This window comes from Rattus rattus, chromosome 3 (genome assembly GCF_011064425.1).
Source record: "Rattus rattus isolate New Zealand chromosome 3, Rrattus_CSIRO_v1, whole genome shotgun sequence".
Taxonomy (NCBI): Eukaryota; Metazoa; Chordata; class Mammalia; order Rodentia; family Muridae; genus Rattus; species Rattus rattus.
This window is the reverse complement of record NC_046156.1, coordinates 29,669,422-29,692,134: the sequence shown is the minus strand read 5'-3', so window position 1 is coordinate 29,692,134 and position 22,713 is coordinate 29,669,422. Positions and strand designations below refer to the sequence as shown.

At 45.2% G+C, this 22,713-nt stretch overlaps 1 protein-coding gene across 1 annotated transcript in view; it reads left to right on the top strand.

Annotated features, from left to right (window-relative positions):
* The window catches only part of Elovl6 (ELOVL fatty acid elongase 6), a 111,326-nt gene extending 91,118 nt beyond the window's left edge, over positions 1 to 20,208 (top strand). Inside the window, exons 4-5 of the mRNA XM_032897344.1 lie at positions 12,603 to 12,754; positions 17,134 to 20,208. Coding sequence (XP_032753235.1) covers positions 12,603 to 12,754; positions 17,134 to 17,564 — 583 coding nt within the window. The 3' untranslated portion in view covers positions 17,565 to 20,208. The remainder of the gene's footprint in view (positions 1 to 12,602; positions 12,755 to 17,133) is intronic.
* Positions 20,209 to 22,713: the final 2,505 nt, after the last annotated feature.

The window sequence follows — 22,713 nt, the reverse complement described above, 5'->3', positions numbered from 1 at the left end:
TCTAAGGAGTCAGGCAGAGGCAGACCTCCTCACTAAAGAGGTAAAGTGTCCATTGGTGCCTCTAGGAAAAGTACCCAAGCTGTCGTGGAAATCCACAGATTGACCTTCAGAAGTAAAGTGCATGAAGAAAAGCCCAGACGTCCTCTGAATGCCCAGGAAAGGCCCCGCCTGACCTGAGTGAGATTGATGGGCCCAAGCTATTTTTTCTTCTTCTTAAAAAGACCTATTAAGTACTTAAGATGTGCCCGTGGTGTGCACTGGTTTTCTTTTCACTCTGTGGTTCCATCAGGGTTGCGAGTTCTTCCAGACCCTCATACAGACCCACAAAAGGCTTTGATTTGGGGTTTTAAGTGCCAACGAGCAAAAATAACCAGGCCACCTTCCAACAAAAGGGAAGTCTTGAAGTTTAGGTTAGGATGCCAGGAATGGCAATGGCCATTCACAAATGGCAGCGGGGCTGTGCCAGCATTCTGGAGCAATAACGTTGGGAACTCGCCGTCATCTACAAGTTCAGTGCTGACCGTGCCACGGGACCAGCTCTGCTGGGTGTCTCTTGGAGATGACGCCTGTGCCTCAGCCAGGGACAACTGCTGTAAGGGCTTTGCATTTGAAGGGTAACTCTTCTGAGCTCCATCCGTGTACACTTCGCAGTTGAAAAACTAATAATGAGTTTCAGTTAGAAGGAAAATCCTGTTTGTTTATTTTTATTATGTGTGCCTGGTGCCCGAAGTCAGAAGACGACATCAGATGCCTGGAACTGAGTTACAGACAAAGATGGGCCAACTCGTGGGTGCTAGGAAGCGATCTCCGCTCTTCTAGAAGACGCCAATGCCCTTAACCTCTAGGCCGTCTATCTCCACCCACATCTATCCCGTGATTGTTAAAGATAAAAGTACAAAGGCTTTTTATTGGCATTGTCTCCGCATCCCCTCTAATCCTGCAGACACGGAGCTCTGAAGGATGTCTGCCAGATTCTAGTGAGTCAGTTTTACAGGCCAACAGGTCAACCTGTCCTTCCCATCCAAAGGTGGTGAACTGAGCTAGGTATGAACAGTTCTTCGTTTCCGACGTAAAGGGTTCAGGTGATGGCGGGACTGGCCCTTGGCCTTCTAATTATGTTCCTCTGACACACTGCTTGCCAGACCCAGGAAACAATCCTGCTTGCTCAGTGAGGTTTCTGTTGCTTTGGTAAAACATTCTGGTCAAAAGCAACTGGGGAGAAAAAGTTTTATTTCGTCTTACGAGTCTCAGGTCACGGTTGATGTGTGATGGAAGTCAGAGCGAAACTTCCAGAGGCAGGAACTGGGGTGGACACCAAGCTTGCTCAGTTTGCTTTTTCTACACCCTAGGATCGTTGTCCAAGGAAGAAAAGCCATCCACAGTGGGCGGGGCCCTACCACATCAAAAATCAGTCAAGAAAGTTCCACACAGGCTTGTCTATGGGCCAATGTGGTAGGGGCATTTTCTCAGATGACTCCAGTTTGTGTCAGGATAACCATAAATAAATAAATAAATAAATAAATAAATAAATAAATAAATAAATAAATAAATAAATATCAAAACAAAAACCGAAAAGCACCCAATATACTTGTACTTCTGTACATACCTATCTATTTTTTTAATCAGCTAATGATATAATTTAAGAAGAACTATCTTTTCCTATCATCTCTTTCCAGACAAATTTTTGGTCAATTGCTTAGTAAATAAAAATCCCCGCTCCAAGGTTCCTCGTGTGAGTGGGTGCCTGGCTTCATGTGTTAACTCATGAGTTTGCCAAGAGAAATAAAATGGATGACCCTAGAGGGAAAATTGAGACTGAGAGGTTACCTGAGGAAAGGAGTCCCACTTATGGGTCTAAGAGTGAAGCTCCGTTCCCTCTAAAAGGAATGTGATTTGTTGCCCTTGAGGTAGCTTGTTGTGTCTGGACCCTGGGAGTAATCTGTGGCAGTCAGTGACAGAGAAAGGCATTTAACTATTTATGTTCACAAGTGGATGAATATTTTGCAGACATCCCCCCCCCAGTAAGAATACTTAAATATGAGAGAAAGCAAAACTAAGCTTTCTTCAGTGAAGATACAGCCTTCTATCCAGTGATCATCTATACTCAATATTTGTGGAGTGATCAGCTATTGACTTGCCCTTCTTTGATAGGCTCATGATACTAGTGATTCGATTGTGTGCTGACAAGGACGATTTCCGAAGGAATTGCTGTGCTGTTTTAAAGGGTGATCTAGATCTGGTGGGCCTTTAGATTAATGTACTCAAAGGAAGATACTGGATGTGTGAAGGAGCAGAGAGTTAATGATTTATGGCCCCTCCTTTCCTCGAAGCTCTAGTACAAGCTCATGGAAGACTGGAGTTGGCCCTGAAGGACATCTACAGCCCGCTCATGTTAAGGATGTGAGAAACTGAGCACCACAGTGACCTCGAATCACCTCCTCCTCCTTCTCTTCCTCCTCCTCCGAACGTAATGTTCTGTAGCATGCTTCAGGGACTCTTCCCACGAGATTGTCATTAATCATCTCCTAGAAGCATTCGGTTTCCTCCTGCAGCCGTGTAAGCCCAGGAACGCCTGTCCAGTTGTGTCGATGGGGCAGGGCTCTCGGCACTGGAATTACCTCTGCTCTAATAATCTGCTCCCATTCCAAACACCATGCGTTTTCCTGAGGAGCTAAGTTTTCTGGGGAAACAGGATGACTAACCGTTTTCATGGTTCCCATGTGGGTTTTTTTTTGTTGTTGTTTTGGTTTGGGTTTTTTGTTTGGTTTGGTTTGTTTTATTTTGTGTGGTTGGTTTGGTTTGGTTTTTGTTTTGGCCTCAGTATACACTCATTCATTTCAGCTTGTTTCTGGTTCATAGAACTCGGGTTCTCTAACACCCAGTCACTAATGGTAGAGTTTTGTTTGTTGTTCTCATTATAAAAGTCCAGACACCTGCATATTGTTCTTCCCTTAGGAAATTGAAAATATCTCTTAGGCCTGGGCAAACCTTCTTAGCAATGGGTCAGGTGGCACTGTGTTGCCGTTGAGAAGATAAAGTCAGAGGAAGAAAGCCCACCCGTCAGAAGACACTGGCTTTGGGAAGTTTAACAGAACTCTCTCAGGTTTCACGTTCTAACTTGGATGTCCGTGGCTCATAGCTGGGTAACTCCCTCCATTGGTTACTGATGTAGCTTCACGCACAGATTCACGGAGCAAGACGACAGGCAAGATGGTTTCTTGAAGAGGAGCATCTCCAGAATGATCTTAGCTTCGAGTTAGAACCAATCATTGCTCCCAAGACGAAGGGCTAAACCTCTTGGTGTGAGCTTTCTTTGTTCTGGGCACTGAAATTGTTTTTAGGGCTTGCAGGAGATTTTCTTATCAGACAAACTGAGAGCCACTCCCCTAAGTGACTCTGGTGAGTTTTCAGAAGCAGCTCTCAGCTCTGGGCTGTAGGTGAAAGTGTCTGCTACATAGGAACTGGGAGTCTGAGGGCGGCTTACAAGCCCCTTGCTGTCTGTGTCTTTGCCTGTAGAGATGATAGTGTCCCATGGAGCTAGGGGCTTGCATCATCTAGTGGCTCACGTGTGAGACATCCCGAGAGGTTTGAAGAGTCAAGTTTGAGCTAGCCAGAGCTGAGCTTCTGCTAGGGCTTAAACGGAAGGCGAGCTTGGCACTTTCCCTATGGGTCCTGAGGGGGCGGAAGCCATCATTGTACTAGGCAGATAGAAACCTGTGTGACTCGTAGGGAAATGCAATAGTAGTTTCAGTAATGTAAGATCCTGGTGCACTTGAAAACATGCATCCTAAACCGAGGTGTCAGATCCTACAGCCATCCATCTATTCCTGTATCGGCTGATAATGGATGCCCACTGTGGTACCAGATGCCCTCAGGGTTATCTTAATTTCTCCTTGCCTCCCGCTCTGCACTCTGCAAGGCTGTTTTTTTATCAAGTTGCTCATTCCAAGTTGGCCCCAGAGTGTCAGTGTTTTGCCAGGTTCTTGAAACAAGTGGGTCATTTTCAAGTCGTCCACTCCAAATGTAAGGACCTGCTTGGCTGTATTTAACACGTCAGGTCACTGGGCGACGAGGAGTTATATTATTTAAACAACACTCAACCCCTTAAATCTTTTTTTTTTATTTGGGAAAAAAAGTCGCTTGCATTTACAAGAGAATTAAACGCACATATCAGAGGTTGACTCAAAGCCAGCTCCATGCTATCAGACATAATCAGAGCTGTCTAAAGCAAGAGGTCACTGACTTACCAAGGGAGTGTTGTGAATGGAGACAGAGCGTGTACACTGCATACCCACCGGAGTGCGTGTTTTCTGGGGCACATAAGAAGCTGTTTACAAAGCCTCTATGCACTGAGACTTTCCCCACCGACTGTGTTCTGCATGAAGCCTTCAGGACCAGTGGAATCCATACCACCGCACGTGACATTTGCTTAGCCTAGAAGTGCATTAAGTGGTTATGTGCTACTCATCACTCACTCTCAGATGTCACCACAAGTGAAAGTGAACCGGAAGCTACTTCCCGATTCCAGTGTCACGTGTTAGACTTCCTCCTCGTAAACTGGGCTCCCCTTTTCCACCCCGCACTTTCCTCATCAACTGTCTTCAGTTCCAGTTACTCATGCCTGTCCTGTTGCGGGGCTGTTGGTCTTCAGGGAGTAATGTCTGTGTAATGCGAAAATTCCAAAGCAATCTTTTTCATTTTTGTTGTTTTCAAACTAAAGATGAATCCCAAGGACTAAATATGAAGTAAACATTATAGACATTAGAAATCAGAGTTTCTCCATACAGAGAAATCTCTCACTTTATATGTGACAAAAATAAAACTGGTCTAAAAAGACGACAGGAAAGAGTGTGAAGTTAACTTTCCAGGACCTTCTGGGGGAAGAAGAGGGTCCTGTTGAACTCTGGGGTCCAGGTATGTGTGCCATGGCAGCTATGATTCGTCTCACATACAGTTTACTAGTGGCCTTTTGAGCCACTGTATTTGGGAGATCTTCCAAGTTTCTAATTGAAGTATCTGGTCTAATATTCCAAGGAGGTATAAATGAATCAAGAGGCTGGAAAGATGGCTCAGTGACTAAGAGCTGTATTGGTCCATAGGATTCAGATTGATTCTCTAGTCATTCATATATATATATATGTGTGTGTGTGTGTGTATGTATGTATGTATATATGTATGTGTGTATATAATTTATTTATTTAATGTATATGAGTACACGGTTAGCTGTGTTCAGACACCAGAAGAGGGTATCAGATCCCATTACAGATGGTTGTGAGCCACCATGTGGTTGCTGGGAATTGAACTCAGGACCTCCGGATGAGCTGTCAGTGCTCTAACCACTGAGTCATTTCTCCAGCCCAAATTCCCAGTCTTAACTTCAGTACCAGGGGCCCACAACACCCCCTTCTGGCCTCCATGGGTACTGCAGGCCAATACATCACAGACATACATCAAGCTAAACATCCATACACGTAAAGTAATAAGATAAAATTTTAAGTTAATACATAAAACCTAGAGAAATACTTCTCAGTAGTCAGAGCTAAATAAAATTATATACACATAGTGGAAGGACAGAGTAAGTGACCAAGTATCTCAGGTTAGCTGCTGGCTTAACGAACAGTTGGATTGCCGTGTTGTCGAACAACGGTTTAGCAAAGGGTAAACAAAATAGAAACAATCGTCCCCTAAAGTTTGACATCTCTACTGAGTGGAAGGCTTCAGCCCTTGAGCTGTGTGTCGTTGGTGGAGACGACAGGGGTGTGGAGATGACCTGATGGCACCCGACCTCTGCAGTTGGGATCCTCTCCTTCTGTAAATGCATGACCGCGGTTGCTGGGTTGCGGTTGTCTTTTTGGTTTTGTTTTACCCTGTTCTGGAATCGTTGGGTACTTGTCCTACTATAGGTATTGTCTGAGTCGAAGAACAATGTCAGCTCAGATTTTGTTATCAGAAATATCAGTGGCCTCTCCTGTGTTTCTAAAGAGCTGCTGTGCTGGGTCAGCCGTTGTTATGTTTTAGAAACTGACAAAATTTCAGACACCTATTATGAAAGTAATTGTAACTCTGGTGCAGTTTCTTTTGGATGGATGGATGGACGGACAGACATACAGATACATAGGGATATAGATTGCACAATTACGTGTGTGTGTGTGTGTGTGTGTGTGTGTGTGTGTGTGTGTGTGTGTGTGTGTAAAATCTCCCAAGGTCTGCACCAAGAGTACAATTGTGTCCAGGATTGGGTAATGAAATTGTCTTGCGATGTGAGTGTGGGGAGGGAGGAGTTTCACGTGTCTGTGTCCCCTCCAGGATGTTAGAGGTTTTCCCTCTGTGTCGGCGCCAGCACCGACCTGGTACCGAGAATCGGGCGAAAGCCTACGGGATGAAAGAAACACACATACATACACACAGGTTATCGTGTCAAGCCAGGAGAGGAAGAGAGGAAGACAGAGAGAGAGAGAGAGAGAGAGAGAGAGAGAGAGAGAGAGAGAGAGAGAGAGAGAGAGAGAGAGGAGATGGAGAGGAAGGAAGAGGAGGAGGAAGAAGAGTGAGAGAGAGGAGGAATAGTGAGAGAGAGCCTCCTGTAGCTTTATTCACCACTTATATACCCAAGTCTCCAGGTAGAAAATAACTGGGAAGCACAGAGGGAAACCCTGGCTCGTGACTACCTGGCTCGTGACTTGGTAACAAAAGACCAACTATGAGACCTGAATTAATTAGGGAGAAATCCCAGAAGACCAGCCTAAATCTCCAGGATAAAGGCTGAGGAAGTAAAAGGCAGAAGTAAATTGACCACCACCCAGGTGTGGTCCTGGTGTGTCAGTTCCACATGCATCAGCCGGGCTCAGCAGAGGTCATGCAGTGGAGACACCGGGTGTTTACTACTTGGTCTTTTCTTCCTGTGCCGTAAATACTTGGGAGAGGCCTCTGTCCAACAATCCCATGACTTTGTGGCCATCATTAATTTAAGAGATTGTGGAAGTTGAGCCTCTCCCGATAAGTAGTGGGCACCTCATCTGGTTCTCCTCAGCTGCTACCACCAAGGGCCTAGTCAAGCCGCTCCTATAATAAAATTTAGAATTCCCAATTGTTAGCAACTACTCCAGAAAGTTCACTCACTGTGCTTGCCTAACAATAGATTGGGGGAGGGTAACTACAGACACTGCAGACACAATGGCTGCAGCAGTAATGGCTGCTACAATAGCAGCGAAAATGCCAAGGTCTTTCCCAGGACAGTTCAGGATCAGTCATTCTCTGGAACAACCAGCAGGCAATGGAACCATTTCTGAGATCTGCAGAGCGAGGGCAGAGTTCCCCAGTCCACAGCAGCTTCACGCAGGCAGCAGTGCACAGAGGGTCGGAGCGCAGGCCGCGATGGGACAGGACACAATGACTGCAGCAACGCCAGAATTTCTGTGATGACAAAAGATGAGGGGGAATCCTCCGTCTTCCTCTAAGGGCACAGGAATGACTCCAGGGACCCGAACCAGGAGAGCTGAATCTTCATGCTCCCAGGATCAGCATGTCTCACCAACCACTCAGGCAGCTGGCACACTCCTGTAGCATCCTGTAGAAAAAACACAAACATTCCCTCTTCCCCATATAAAATACCTGAACAGGATCAGGCCAATATATGGATCTTTCTATTTCACCTAGGCAGAAGTATGCCTAGTTGTAGGGTGCCATAAACACTCACGAGTTCCTTGGCATCCAAATTTTAAAATTGAAATAAAAGGAGCATTATTTAGCGTACAGGGATACCTCTGCATTTGTACTTCAGTATCCAACCCTTGCTGATAGTTAAAGAGTTGGTGGCTCAGTAAATGCATCGGGATTTCTCCAACAATCCCAGTGCTGGTTTGTGACTAATACACAGGGTGATTATCATATTAACATTTCCTCACACTGAAAGCCACCCAAGCCTCAGCGCTGACACTCTGTTGTTTATGTTTATCGGGGTAAGCAGCCACCCATTCAAGTAGAGTTTTTGAAAATGTCGGTCTGATACACCTTTTTTTTTTTTCAGGCAATACTGAATGTATAGGCCTGGAGTATAGGGTTCTCTTGACCAAGGTTTCCTTCCCAACTTAGTGTCTTCTAGCTATTCCTAGTGTCTCCTGTGGAAATTCAAAACCCACTTCCTTACTCCGGATCAGGAGACCAGAGGTAGCCCCTTAGCTGAGCAGGGCAGTTGGCCGACCTCCTCCCTGCAGTTATTCTTCCGGTTGCTGAGGGAAGAGCAGAGACGCCCACTACCCCCTCCCAAAGCACTCTGCTCTCCCATTACTGTTAAAAACCAAACTAAACTCTGCAAGAAATGTATGCCTTCAGAACTAGCACCAGCTAAGTATAGGATGACAGCGGAAAAGGCCTGTCTGTGGTGGTTCTCTGGCCACATCACCCACCATCGCCCAGACTCTCAGCTCACCTGCCCCTCCCTCAGAAGAGTCTTTTGTCAGCTGACGAAAGAAACCATGCACAAGAATTAGCTGCTTTCCCCTGCCAGCAATCTTTCTTCCAAGACGTTCATTGGAAAATGCTCGTGTCTGTCCAATTATGAACTTGCTGGCTGACACAGATTGTGAAATGCTGGCAGACATGGGGTTTGCAATCTAGATGAGAAAGCGGGGAGTCTGGGCCAACCAGGTATAGAGTATCCATCCCCTGCCCAGTTGGTCCGCCTCTCAGTCAGCCCACCCACCCACCACCCCTGTCCTCTGTCCTCTGTCCCCATCCCCGTCCCTGCTTATCCCCTGGGTCAGAGGCCCCTCAGCAGTGTGCTCTCAGAGCAAGCCCTGCAGGCCACCAGAAGCTCTCCGGGAAGAGGGCAAAGAAAACGATTCCTATCAACTCCTCTGTAGGCTCAGAAGACTCAAACTTAAGCCTCAAAGGACCCAGTGATGTGTCCCAGTGAGGGACAGGCCTGTCAAGCCTACCAGAGAAGCGTGATCAACGAACCAAAACTGCGCTCTTGCAGCTATGTCTGTCACACTGCCTGTAGAAGTAACACAACTTAGAGACGAAAGAGGTCTCGCCTTAAAGTATGCTTTAGTAATGTGTCACGGCACGACGCTGGTCCAAGAGCCACCTGATCCAAAGCACACATGGCTGTGTGTGGCAGAAACAGAGCTGGTGGCTTCCCACAGATGATGGTCACCCCCCTGGCTGAGCAGCCCTACGCTGCTGCCCAACAGTAGCATTGTCAGAGCCCAACAATGCGCCTTTGCCCGTGAACACATGGGCCTAATGGTTGGCATTGACATAGTCCCTCAAAAGTGCTACTGTCCTCAGTTCTGAGACAGCCTTGTTGTTCAGAGCTCAGGGAATGAGGCTTATGTCCAAATATGAGACAATAATTTGTGCTGTATACTTGGTTGCAGTATTGTGGGTCATCGTGATGCAAAAGATTCTCTGCGGTGGTTTTTCCCAGGCTCTAACCCTCAACCCTGTGAATAACTATTTACCCCCAACCGAAATGCCAGCAAAATGTCTGCCGCATTTCCAGACAATACACAGTAGGAGGAAAGAAACCCGAAGCAGCTCTCACACTACATTGGCTAGAGTTGGCCACATGCCTATCCTACACAGGAAGTCTCCCAGGACCCATCAAAACCATTGCGCCAAACATTTAACAACCGAGGGGTGTAAGTTTAAGAACAATCAACAATAAGTAACAAATTACGGTGACCTCCGAAGTTTGGAAGACTGTTTTGGATCTGCTCTGCCCACTTGCAGTCAATAGGGCAGCACTACCGTAGAGAAACATCTCTGGGCCACATGGGTTTCGGGTATGTCTGATGGGCTGGGTATGATGGGGAAGGTTATGGTTTACAAAATAGACTCACACAGAAAAGTCCCAGATGTAGCCGATGTGTTTTGAAGAGTGCCACACACTTGCTTTAGACTTTGCAGAAGTCACTGACAGTCCCTCTATTGGTATAGGATGCGAGATAAGCATCGTGTGTACAGTATACACTGTTCCAACAGTACCCATGACTACCTGCACTTTTGACCCACAGAGGTGAACGGCACCGAGTGTTAAAGAAACAAGTCAATTGAAAGTCACACCCGTGGATTTACCTAGGGCTTTGGGCTGCAGGTAATAGGAAGAAAGTTTCCAAATGACTTATCAAGATTGGTTTCTGAAATGCAATTTATTCACCACCTCAGCCACATCCACACCATCTGTTTTTGCTGTCCTGGCTGGACTTTGTCCTCATAGCTGCAAAATGCCCGCTGAATTTTCGAACAATTCGTGTTAGAGAACAAAGAAACCTTTCCCAACCCATCACATTGGCTAGAACTGGCCACATGTACTCTAACAGACCGCTCCTGAGGAAAATGGGGGTGCTAAAACTGGCTTATATACTCAAGATTGCTCCTAAACGCTACATAAGGTGTTTGATGTTCTTAGAAGACTGGGACACCCTGTACAAGACTCTTAGTATGAAGGGGGAGACTTGACTCTTCCTCAGACAACCAGACATTGGATGGGTGGGACATCTGTGTTTCTTCCAAAACATCAGAGTGTCTAAGATGTAAAAACCTTAATTTGGAAAAGTTGGAACCTTGCATATTAAAGTTGAACCATCATCTAAGGGAAGCAAAGGGAGAGGGAGTCGAGTCAGGAATGAAAATTTCCATTATGCTTGTCCGGTGAAATCCAGACCACTGTCCCTACGTTAGGGCTGTAGACTCTAAATGTGGAGGCATCCTCACCAGGAGATAATAATACCTATTCGAGATTTGAAAGGGACCAGGAGCCAGCCTTGGGGTAAATACCAATGAGCTTCCAGAGGGAAGAGTACTCAAAAAGCCCTGAGGCAGAGAACAGGCCGTACCCAGCAGTGCTGGCACACAGAGCAGAACATCGGGAGGTGAAGGTGAGCGGTAAAGAAGCCATTCAGAATCACGTGATTACCGGTCAGGAGTCGGGAGGGGCAGCTGGGTGTAGAAGGATAAATTGCGTCGGGAGGGGCAGCTGGGTGTAGAAGGATAAATTGCATCAATAACGAAGAAGTCACAGTATCTATTGGAATGAGGGACACTGTCCTTAGAGACGATGCTTCCAGTCCTGATTTAGACGGTAATGGGGAAGTCGATTTAGTTTCCTTAAATCTCAGCAAAGTCAACGTTTTGTTCTATGTATGTAGTGGACAAAGTTGATGGTCTGATTAGCGGAGTGACTTGAAGCTCTTCCACAGAAAAAGTGTATCTCCTCTTGGAAAATTCCATTACCCAACCTGGTGAGGATGCCACTTCGTCCCACAGTGGATCATTCACGTAGCTCCCACTGACTTCTGGGAGACTATGGTATCCTATGGCGAGGAGAAGGGAAGGCCAACACATCTCTCCCTGGGTCACACACCTAAAGGGTTCGCTCACAGTGGCATCTCCTTGCTCCAACTGCCAAGTGCTCTCATGTTTCCAGTTACAGTATTACGTATGTTCCAAAATGCTCCTGTTTCCTCATCAGGTCCTGGTTGAAGGGGGGGTTTGTTTGTTTTATGTGTATATTGTCAGTAAGCGTTCCCCCTTTTTGACACTTTTATGGAACGTCTGTGACTGTGTGAAGGGAAGCATATCAGACGAAGAACAATGTTGGTAATTTGTGTACACAGTTGGGTGAATACTGAACTCTTCTTCACAAGACTGGTAGTAGAAATAAGTCTAGAAGGTTCTCCTAGTATAGACACAGATGATGACAGAACCAGAGGACATGGACAGGCCCAGCAGCTTGGATCCCTGCTGCAAGAGCCAAGGCATCGTGTCCAGATGTGGAGGGAGAGTTAACTTAAAGACACTAACAGGCTCTCAGGGATGAGAGCCAATGGGACTTGGAAAGTGACTGGATGCAGACAGAGCTGAGGTAACACCAAGGACATACAGCTCTTCTGTCTCCTGTCAGCAAACTAGTTCCCAGGAGGATATAGGTCCACATGAGATCCTGGTGAGAACTGGCTCTAAATTTCCAAGACCTCATTCCGGAACACAGATGAAGGGCAAACAGTCTTCAAAGCAAAGTACCAAGAGTTGTGCTAGCTCCTTTAACTATGGCTGTATTAGGGCTGGAGAGATGGCTCAGTGGTTAAGAGCACTGACTGTTCTTCCAGAGGTCCTGAGTTCAAATCCCAGCAACTACATGGTGCCTCACAACCATCTGTAATGAGATCTGATGACCTCTTTTGGGGCATCTGAAGACAGCTACAGTGTACTTATATAGAATAAATAAGTTAATCTTTAAAAAAAAAAGAATGGCTGTATTAGTTATACAGCCCATCATTTGGGGGAAGGAGATATGGCAGGAGGAACCTCGGGTAGCTGGTCATGATCCACCACAGTCAGGTGACAGACAGGAACTATGACCAGGCCATAGAGCTTCAGAGCCATCTCCAGTGGCATGCTTTGCCTCGGCAGGAGCTTTACCTTGTAAATGTTCCAGCACCTTCCAACAGACCATCCACTGGGGACCGAGTGTTCAGACGAATGAGATGAATGGGGGTTAATTCATACTCAGACCGTAACAAAGGTTAACGCCAACAGTGAAATTGGTCCCCTGACTGGTGTTTCTTTTCTTTATTTTTTTTTCCTCTTCCTTTCGGAAGTATATTCGGTGCTCTTCGAACTGGTGCTTACATGCTGTACATTTTGATGACCAAAGGCCTGAAGCAGTCAGTTTGTGACCAGAGTTTTTACAACGGACCTGTCAGCAAATTCTGGGCTTACGCGTTTGTGCTCAGCAAAGCACCCGAACTAGGTGAGTGTCTGCTTCTGTTTCCACCCCATCCCCCACCCCCAACCCCATCCCCATCCTCCACCCCCACTCCCACCCCCACCTCCACCCCCACCCCCATTGCAGCTCCACATGCACAGGACTTACTAAGAATGGACAAAGAAACGCATAACGTGGGTCTGTCTTTGCTGGTTGCCGAAAAAGCTAGAATGCCTGAACTTTAAAATTTTGACCGACTCTCTCCCACCTCTTTGCTCGCTCCGTTTTAAGTCACCGCACGTTATGTATATTGATGGAAAAGGAGTTTTCAAATGCCAATTTCCTAGCAATACTAAAAATAGGCCACTCTCGGGGATTTATAAAATAACACACGCTCTCTTCGCTAAGGCCCATTAACAGCTGAGCTAACGTTAAAATCGGAGAAAAAGACGGGGCTATGGTTTCCAAGTCACGGAGATAAGCAAGCATTTATCTTCACAGCCAAGATCCAGGCTGGGAGATCAAGCTTCACTTCAGGGGCTTGCGTTGTTCTCATTGTCAGACACTAACTGTTGACTTCTGCTGCTGAGGAAGGCAGGTCGCTCTTCTATCTGGGATTCCTAATACCTCCAATCCAAGATTAGTAATTATATGGCTTTAGTGAAATTAAATTGAATTGTGGAGTTAGAAGGTTCATTGTTTTCTCTCTCCTTTAGCCAGAGGCGAGAGGGTGTAGGTTTATCAGGAGACTTCTTCGATCTGTTCTGACAGTGGTGTTTTGTGAGCGTCTCACAGTTTGCGGTCACACATCCATGTAGATAGATACAAGTTCTCTCTGTGTTGGGGAGCAGCTGAGCCACGTGTCACAGTGTGCTATAAGTCCGCCACCTATGAATAGCTGGCAGTTGGATTGATGGCTGTCTTCCGAGGTCAAAGACTAAGGAAGAGAGCCAAAAGATCTCCCTGAAGACCTTTCCTATGAGGATCAGAATATGATCCCGGGTCTCTGCGTGATCCAGATTGACTAGGTAAACAATGTACACGTGGTAGGCACATAACACTTGGAGCACCATGAACACAAATTGAGAATAAGATATATTGACATAGATTCAGTCAGTCAGTGAATGCACCTACCATTGGGATGTATGCAAATCTATTTTACCCAGAATTTTACAATTGTACTTACAATATGGTGAGTACAGATCAAGCCCCAGGACATGTTGTGTGACTGTGGGGGTGTGTTTGTGCACATTCGTGTGTGTGTAGGATGTGGGTATATACATGACATACCCATTTAGAGGATGGAGGCCAGCCTTGCCTATTGAGTTCTTAGCTTGCACCATTGGAATTAAGGTCTCGGGGAGGAGGTGGCACATGCCTTTCATCCCAGCACTCAGGAGGCAGAGGCAGGAGGGTCTCTGAGTTCAAGACCAGCCTGCTCTACAGAGTATGTTCCAGAACAGCCAGGGCTACAGTGTTTTCCTAGAGTGTACACCATGCTCGCTGGCCCTGTGCCTGTCTCTGTCTGATCCCTTAGACGCTCGCTCGCTCTACGCATCCAGCTTTTTTATGAGTTCTGAGAATTGCATCTTAGGCCCTCACATTTCTTGTTGAAGTTGTTCACCTTGACTAACATGTAGAAACTCTATACTAACAGTTCTCTACTGAGCCTAGTGTGGTGACAGTTGCCATACAGTTCCAGATCCTTCATGTAACTTCACAGAAGTCAGAATCCTTCATGGAAGTATCTTAAGATCTGGCTACCCTTTCTTAATTTAACCACGTGGAACAGTGGCCTCTACAGCTTGTGTCACAGTGGCTTTGTCTCTGGGGTCAGCTGCTGAGTGTCACAGGTCAAAAAATCCAAACAGTTGGCACTTACAGAGTGTTTGCCTGTGTGTTTTAAAGGTTAAATTAATCCCTTTTGTAGTTAGTAAGCCTTACCATTATCATTTGATAAGAAAGTCTCTTCATTAGATTTACTTTTAAGTTTTCTTATCCTTAGATCCTACCTTCTCTGCCTTTGTATGTTCTAAGAATTATGGAGTCCTTTATGAACACCAAAGAGAAAGGTACAGATACACACACACACACACACACACACACACACACACACACACACACACACACCATAGAGTACAACTGTGAAACTTTCTATTCCTCAAAAGCACACACCTATAGTTTTCACTAGTCTCTTCCTTTCCCTTGGGGGTTAAGCAAGCATAATGTTCACATCCTGGCGTAACCATAACACTGTCCATTTCTGGAACTTTGTATCTTCTCCCAACTGAAACTAAACTCACTCCCCCACTGACTCCTCATGACTAAACTCCTAGTGATGGCAATGAGGTTTCTCCATTCCAGTGGAAACAGTGAACTTGTTTCAGTGGATTTAAAGGACTCCACTCTACTAGTGAGAGAGAGAGCAAAAGGGCTGGCCCTCTCCTCTTCATGCCAAGAGGTCAGTGCCTACTGTTTGGATCCTATTAAAACCTGCTGAGATTTGCTTTTGTTGAAACTCGGAAACATCTGCTCTGAGTCAGGCTGGGCCCTTGCTCAGTTGAGCGCATTGTTGTTTTGAAGTGCCTACCAGGCAGCTCTTCAGCTAACTCTTCCAAGAGGAGCTCAGCCGTCCGTGACAAGCCACATACGCTGACTTGGATCAGCGCATCTCTTGGTGGCTGTGATTGCCTTGGGAGAAAAGTGGCTATTGACCTCACCATAGGCACACAGAGATCTTGGGTACAAGAAACACCGTGTCTTGTCTGCTAGCTGCCTCTTGACTGAAAATAACTGAGCCAGGGGTCGTAGGAATCGCCATCAACAGGATCCTGAGTCAGAAGTAACAAAGATAAATGACAAAGCAGATACCGTCAAGAAATCAAAGCCCTATGTCTAGACTTGGCCAGTACCGATTCCATAGCAAGGCATATTTGCTCAAGAAAGATTGACTGGCCAACATCAAGCCCTTCTCAGTCTTTGGGGTATCGTGTATGTCTTAGTCACTCTGTAGCTTCGGCCGTACCTACAAACTCCGTGATTTGGCATGACTCAGGAAAATGGAAAGTGATTCTGGACTGTTTCATCAGACTGTTACAATTAAATTATCATTTAATTGTAATGCCAAGTCCACGGAGTCCTGGTTGGCCCTTCCGGAACCTCAGGGTTGTATGTATGTATGTATGTATGTATGTATGTATGTATGTATGCATGCATGCATGCATGTATGTTGATAACTATGGGGATAGTTATCCTCAGCTCTTGCCATCCTGAACATGAGTTCTGAACAAGACCCAGTGTAAATTTAGATGGATATTGCTTTCACGATTTCATGACAGATTGTTCTCCCATTCTTGCTTTCCTCCCAAAGTAATCAGGCTTACTGAAACACTCAAGCATACAGACTGGAGAAAACACAGAGTATTTCAGTACTGCAGGTCCTGCTTGCATTTCCATGCTGTCTGTCTTGTTAAGTAAGAAGGTCGTTATGCAAGAGTGATATGATAGGATGATATTTAAAGAGTTAGGCAGGATGAAGTGCTTATAATATTACAGCAAATTGCTTTTACTACAATTGGGTATTGTATCAAATTGATATTTTAATGAATGTTAAGAGACTCATTAAAACCCATCTTGATTAGAACTGACTAAATTAGTTTTGAACATGAAATTCCTTAGACTTCCACCATCCTTCTACTACTAACAAAGGTCAGCTAGAAGTGTTGTGTCTACATTGTAGTCCGGAGAGGAAAGGAAGGCACAGAGTGGTATAGTTTAGTGTCCAGGAGAGTTTGGCCCTTAAAGATACACATGAGAGTGGTCATTGCCTTCTGTCATTATAGACATAATAAAATTCAGCATCTCACAAGAGAGCAGAGGCTTTCAATAGGCTGAGAAACTAGCAACTTGGCTTTTAGTTCTAAGCAAACATAAAGTTATTGGGTTTAATAATTCAGTAGGGAAGTAAATAATACTTGTTGGTGAATGCCTGTATTGACGCTACCACAGCCATCAGAACCTTGAAGCTTCCCAAGGTCCAGCATTACTTGGCCTTGTCTGTACCAAGAACTCCAGGCCATTCACCAAGTGTGTGAGGGGTAAGTAAGCCTTGGGTTGTACTGGTTCCGTTTGTCTGTCATGAGATCTCGGCGTGTTTTTGTTGGGCACTTGAGTTTGTACTTCAGTCTGCCACCTGGTTGTGCTTGCTCTGAGACCAGTCGCCTGTCCCTCTTCTGGTCATTTTTCCTGTTATGGATGGTTGAATCTGGTTGGTAATATCCATTTTTCAGATCAGAAGCTGATACAATGTTCTGTTGATGATCTTGAAGAGTAGCCCGTCTTGCTTGTTCAAGATGTCTGCTCTACTCCTTAGAGCCAGCCTTGGTCCTCACTCACGTAGCTGTGTTCCACTCCTTGTCTTCCAGGTGATACGATATTCATCATTCTGAGGAAGCAGAAGCTGATCTTCCTGCACTGGTACCACCACATCACTGTGCTCCTGTACTCTTGGTACTCCTACAAAGACATGGTAGCTGGGGGTGGTTGGTTCATGACTATGAACTATGGCGTACACGCCGTCATGTACTCTTACTACGCCTTGCGGGCTGCGGGTTTCCGGGTCTCCCGGAAGTTTGCCATGTTTATCACGTTGTCCCAGATCACTCAGATGCTGATGGGCTGTGTCATCAACTACCTGGTCTTCAACTGGATGCAGCATGACAATGACCAGTGCTACTCCCACTTTCAGAACATCTTCTGGTCCTCACTCATGTACCTCAGCTACCTTCTGCTCTTCTGCCATTTCTTCTTTGAGGCCTATATCGGCAAAGTGAAGAAAGCGACGAAGGCCGAGTAGTGTCAGAGCTGAGGAGGAAGACATAGCTCAGGGTCATCACGAAAAATAATAGACAAAAAGAAAATGGCACAAGGAATCACATATGGTGCAGCTAAAACAAAACAAAACATACGTTATGAGCAGACGCTAAGCCCAAGGCAGCTTGGGAGTGAAGATTAGGTTGTAAGTTTATGATCCTTTTTGGGTGAGGACTCACTGAGAGCACTGCTGCTGAGGGACCCCCTTCCCTCTTACCTGTCAACTCTAGACACATTAGATGCCAAGCCAGCCATGGGCAAGGAGAGTAGTGGACAGCAAGCAAAACACTACAGGAAGAGGGGGGAGATCTATTCAGAGTTTTTTGTTTTGTTTTGTTTTGTTTTTCTCTAAGGATAAAGGAGTTTCCCCTTTTCAAACTGTGCGAGCACACCCACGCGCACGCGGACACACACACACACACACACACACACACACACACACACAATCTTTTCCACAGGAAACCAGAGCTGGTAGAAAAGATAGACGCTAAGCGACAGGGTTTCTATCTAGGACAGCAATGCTTTTGCAAAAACCTAGGCCTTTTAAAGAAGTTAGCTTGTAACTCCTTGACAAAAGATGTCTTAATTCTTTTTACTGCAACTGAAAGTCAAAAAGGTAGATACCTTCCCCTTCACTGCACAGCCTCGGGCTTGTTCGTTTGCTACAACCGAGCAGAGGACAGTTCTTCCGTGATACTTTATTTCTGGGAGAAAGAAAACCATGCAGCCCAAATCCCGAGAAGGCAGCCCATAGCTAACCCTGCAGTTGAAGCATCACACTGACAGCTGTTATTTCTGCTCTTCGGTGAGAATTGAAGCAGCCGTTGTTCAATTGCCCCAAACTTTAGGATTGGGGAGTAAATGCGGAATTGAAAAGAAAGAAGCTCGACTGGTTGGCTTGAAAACGGAATCTTGTACTATCTATAACAAAACTCAGCCCATCGTCCCTGGAGCTGGAAGGGGTGGAAGGACTATCAGAAGAGACCAGAACTGAAGATTCATCCAATACACAGACGGCGTGTTCGCCTCCCTCCCGGTTTGAGCTCACACATAATCCTGGCTTTCTGAATGAGGCCCTGTGACCCAGTCTGTGTTTTCTATATTTTTGTGACTTTCAAAAACAGATCCGCAGGGCTCTGCATTTGGGGTAAACACTGTGTTTCTGCAGCCTCTGCATTCGCTCCCTTCAGCAATGCAGAGGCATGAGAAGTGCCCTCTGCTGGCTTAGTGAGAAGCTTCAACAAACACTTCATAATAGGTTGAAATAGCTGACCACAAAGGGCCTGCGTAGATTAAACCCTAAGTTAAGTTCTAAGTGCTGTCAAACACCTGACATATATTTGACCAAATCAGAAGAGAGAGAACCTCTTGCTTCAAGTAAGCTTCATAAAAAAATTTTAAAGTGACTTTCACTTGGGAACTCAGAAAGTCAATGTATTAAGAGCCATATTCTTAAAAAAAAAAAAAAGAAAGAAAGAAAAGAAAAGAAGAAAGCTAGACAATGTTATCTGTAATATTTCAGTCCTTTACAAGCCAAATAAATGTGTCGATGTTCCTAATATTTCAAAGATGCAATTACATAAAGTTGTTCAATGTGACATAATAGTATTCTAATTGGTTAAGTAGTTTAATGATTAGGCAAACTAGAGGAACAATTAGGCTACTACACTGCGTAGATTAGACATGTAGCCACATACGCACAGAACTGTGAGGTACACAGAGCTGTAGAGCTCGGATCAGTAGTAACACAACTTTTGGCTAGCAGAAGCTATCACCTATCTTCTTTTACTTGAGAGTGTACAGTAAAAGGGATTTTTTTTTCCTCAAATTATTTTTATATTATTTTAGCTTTAACTGTGCTGTCCTTCATGAAACAGCTGCTCGGCCTTTCCGTGAGAGGTGGCATGGGTGTTTTTCGTGTGGCTTGTTTATGTGTGGAATTGGGAAAGAATAAATTTGATTCCATTCGGCGGGAATGGGATCAAGGGTGAGCAAGGAATCCGTGCAGATTGAGTCGTGACTGAAAGGCCAGGGGAGAGAGCCAAGCAGGGGCTGGAGTCAGCTGTGGCATCCATGCTAATATTGTGTGGCGGCTGATGAAATGAGTCGTGGCTGGAGGGATGTTCTATCATGAGGGTAGAAATTAAGAAAGTCCAGAAGCCGCTCTGTCCAGCGGAGTCTTAGGACACACTTGTTCCTTTCGAGCTTTGTAAATGCACAGTAGTGTACAATAATAAACCTTCCCCTTGCCTTATAGAAGAAAGTGAACAAGATAATGAAAACCAAGAGGGCCACCTTACCAGTTGACTTGAGTCTAAATCAAAAGGCCAGCCCGAGGCTCATCCGGTTGGCTCAGTTTAATTCAGATATTTATCATAGAATACAGGTTACCATATGGAAATCATAAGCATAAACTTTTAAAAAAAAGAGAGAGACTAAGCTATGCTTCCAAAGCACTTTAATCTCAATGCTCGCTTCTCGCTCTCCTCACTTGTAAAATAACTTAAGACTTTTCATTCGCAGGATGAATATATAATGAATAGTTTCTAAACCAGCTAACTATGGCTACAGGCAATTCCAGTGTTCATCATGGGAAGAAAAAAGCCACATGTTTTTTAAAAAAAAAATAAACAAAAAACAGAATTCTGATATAGGCTCAGCACATGGTTTTTAACATATCAGCTTAGCTGCTCTGATTATATCAAGATACGAGGCTGGACCACTGGCCTATGACACATCTGAAACCTGCCAGGGAATTTGACTGCCACGTAGATAGTGCTACTGTCGGTGAACATTCCGGGCAAGCAAGTTTTTGTAGCTGCCCCACTATGCTGCAATAGATTACCTTTCTATTGGAAGATTTCTTCTCACTGCATTCCAATCCCGGTGTGGTGAAACCTTAATTCCTGGATTGAATGAACACGAATCCGAGATTTTATACAAATGCAGTTGCGTTCACTAGGTCTGAGCATCAACTCAAATGTGTGAGTTTTGCAATGAAATTCTAGTGAGAATCACTCCATTCACACAGTAGGAGGTTTATTTTTTTTTTTTAAATCTGGACCTTCTAGTGTCACTTGTGAGAAAATAACAGCTATCGTTATTATTTATTTATTGTATTTATACTCCAATGCCAGGCCAAAGTATTGATTTAAAATTACAGCATATTTCAAGCAGTGTTTCTCCCCGCCAGCTTCCATATCTCTATGCTTCTGCGCTGTAGAAAGTCAAGACTGGAAGGGACTGGACAACAAGTGGATTGCTGTAGGAGAAAGCACATTTATTAGTCGTCTGGCTGTCTTTATTTATAAAATGAGACCGATTGGTCCACTGACCAATGTAGCTCAGTCAGAAGCTTCATGTGGGTGGAATATCTACAGGAGCCTAGGAAAACACTTCCAGAGATGATAACCACAGATTGTTTTTTGTTTGTTTGTTTTATATCCTCATGGTAAGATAAACCTGTCACAGAGTTACAAAGCACTATTATACTGGGGTAGAATGTTCCAGAAGTCTGGCTATATTCCCAGGCTGCTCAGTTACCTGAGAGTGTCTGGTTACTTGCTATCTTGTTCTGACAGAAGGAGATTTTGCTCAGGAAATACAAGGTACAGAAACCGAGTCAGCCCTTTTTCTGAGAGCCTTTTCCAGGCATAGGTAACGGGTCCTTGACTATTGGATTGCCTAAGTGTCAAGTGAGTTCCTAGGAGAACGGAGAGGAAGTAGACCCCCACCCCTTGTGTTCCAAGCTTTGAGCGCATCGGCAGGATCGGTGTCTAGACACGGTTCTGAAAAGCTGTGACGGTGTCAGTGCTGGAGGGCAACAGTTGTGAGAAGGTCATGATGACAGCCCAGAGCTTTCTAGCCTTCCAGTGCATCCTTTGTCCAGTCTTTGTTTTGATAATAAATAGTTTGCTATCAGTTTGGGACAGCAGTAGAGTCTGTGGTCATGTGACCTACTGCTTAAAGATGATTCTGTCCCTGTTCTTATATCCAGCACCCATTTCTGGTGCCTGAGATCCCTGCCGTCAGAAAGCGATTTGGGTGAGGATTCACAACATAATCCTATGTTACTTCTGCATATCGGAGTGGCATCTCATGAAGCAAGGACGTCCCGTTTGGTCTGAACACGCAGTATGAAGCTCTGCATCCTAGTCGGTCATTTGAGCCACCGTCCTCTGTACCTGATAGTGACACAAAGCAGACGTCGGTACCTGTAGAGAATTCACAGTGCCTGTTGGGACAGACTGTGCTTATAACCGTGCATGAGCCATAAAAACAGGAGCCACAGGTGAAAGGGCGTTGACGTTCACCTACTCGGAGCAGTCCCAGAAACCCCGAAAGCCTGTCGTGTACCCCAGTACTGTCCCCATCCCCCAAGTACTTGGAAAGTTAGGGTTCTCAGAGCGGTGGATACCCTCGTTTCTATTTTCTAGCAAACGTTTCCTACAGTTGTTCTGGTGGTGCAGAGCCATCTAGGTTGTTTTGGGGTGAGTGGGGGTCTTGGAAACTGTACTCCGATTGCAAGTCAGACAAAGCCAAATCCAGGTATTTTCCGTGTCACTCACCAGTCGTCCACGCCCACCCACAAAACAACGGCATTATTATAGTGGAGTTTTCCTGGAGTACTTAGCTGATTGGTCCGTCGGATCAGATTGCAACCACGTTTGCAACCCAGTTAGGACTCGTTAGAAAGAGCCTGACTCACTAGCGTCTGAACAATATTATTTCCCTAGTGCTTGATGGCGCTCAAGACTTTGGTTCTCCTGGTTGACAATGATCTAGAGGTCGCCTGGCGGTGCCTCCTCCTAGTGTGAATGCGTTTCAGTTCAGTGTGGGTCTGAGCATGATCGGGCTGGGCTTTGCTCACTGTTACTCTGAAAATGACTGGCATATTCTGCTTCTTAGGCCCTAGATTCATATCCAGAGGGAAAATTCACTCTCGAGCCTCACAGCGAATCACAGCAGTGTTGGAATTCTTATTTTCAAGTGCTTATCTCACAACATTGAAAAATATTTTTGGTGTATTAAGATTTAAAATAAAGTCATCATAACTTTTGATTTAAAACTGTTTCTGGTTTTGTTTTTGTTTGGTTTTTTTTTCGTCTGGTCTGGAGTCGTCCAAAGAGGAC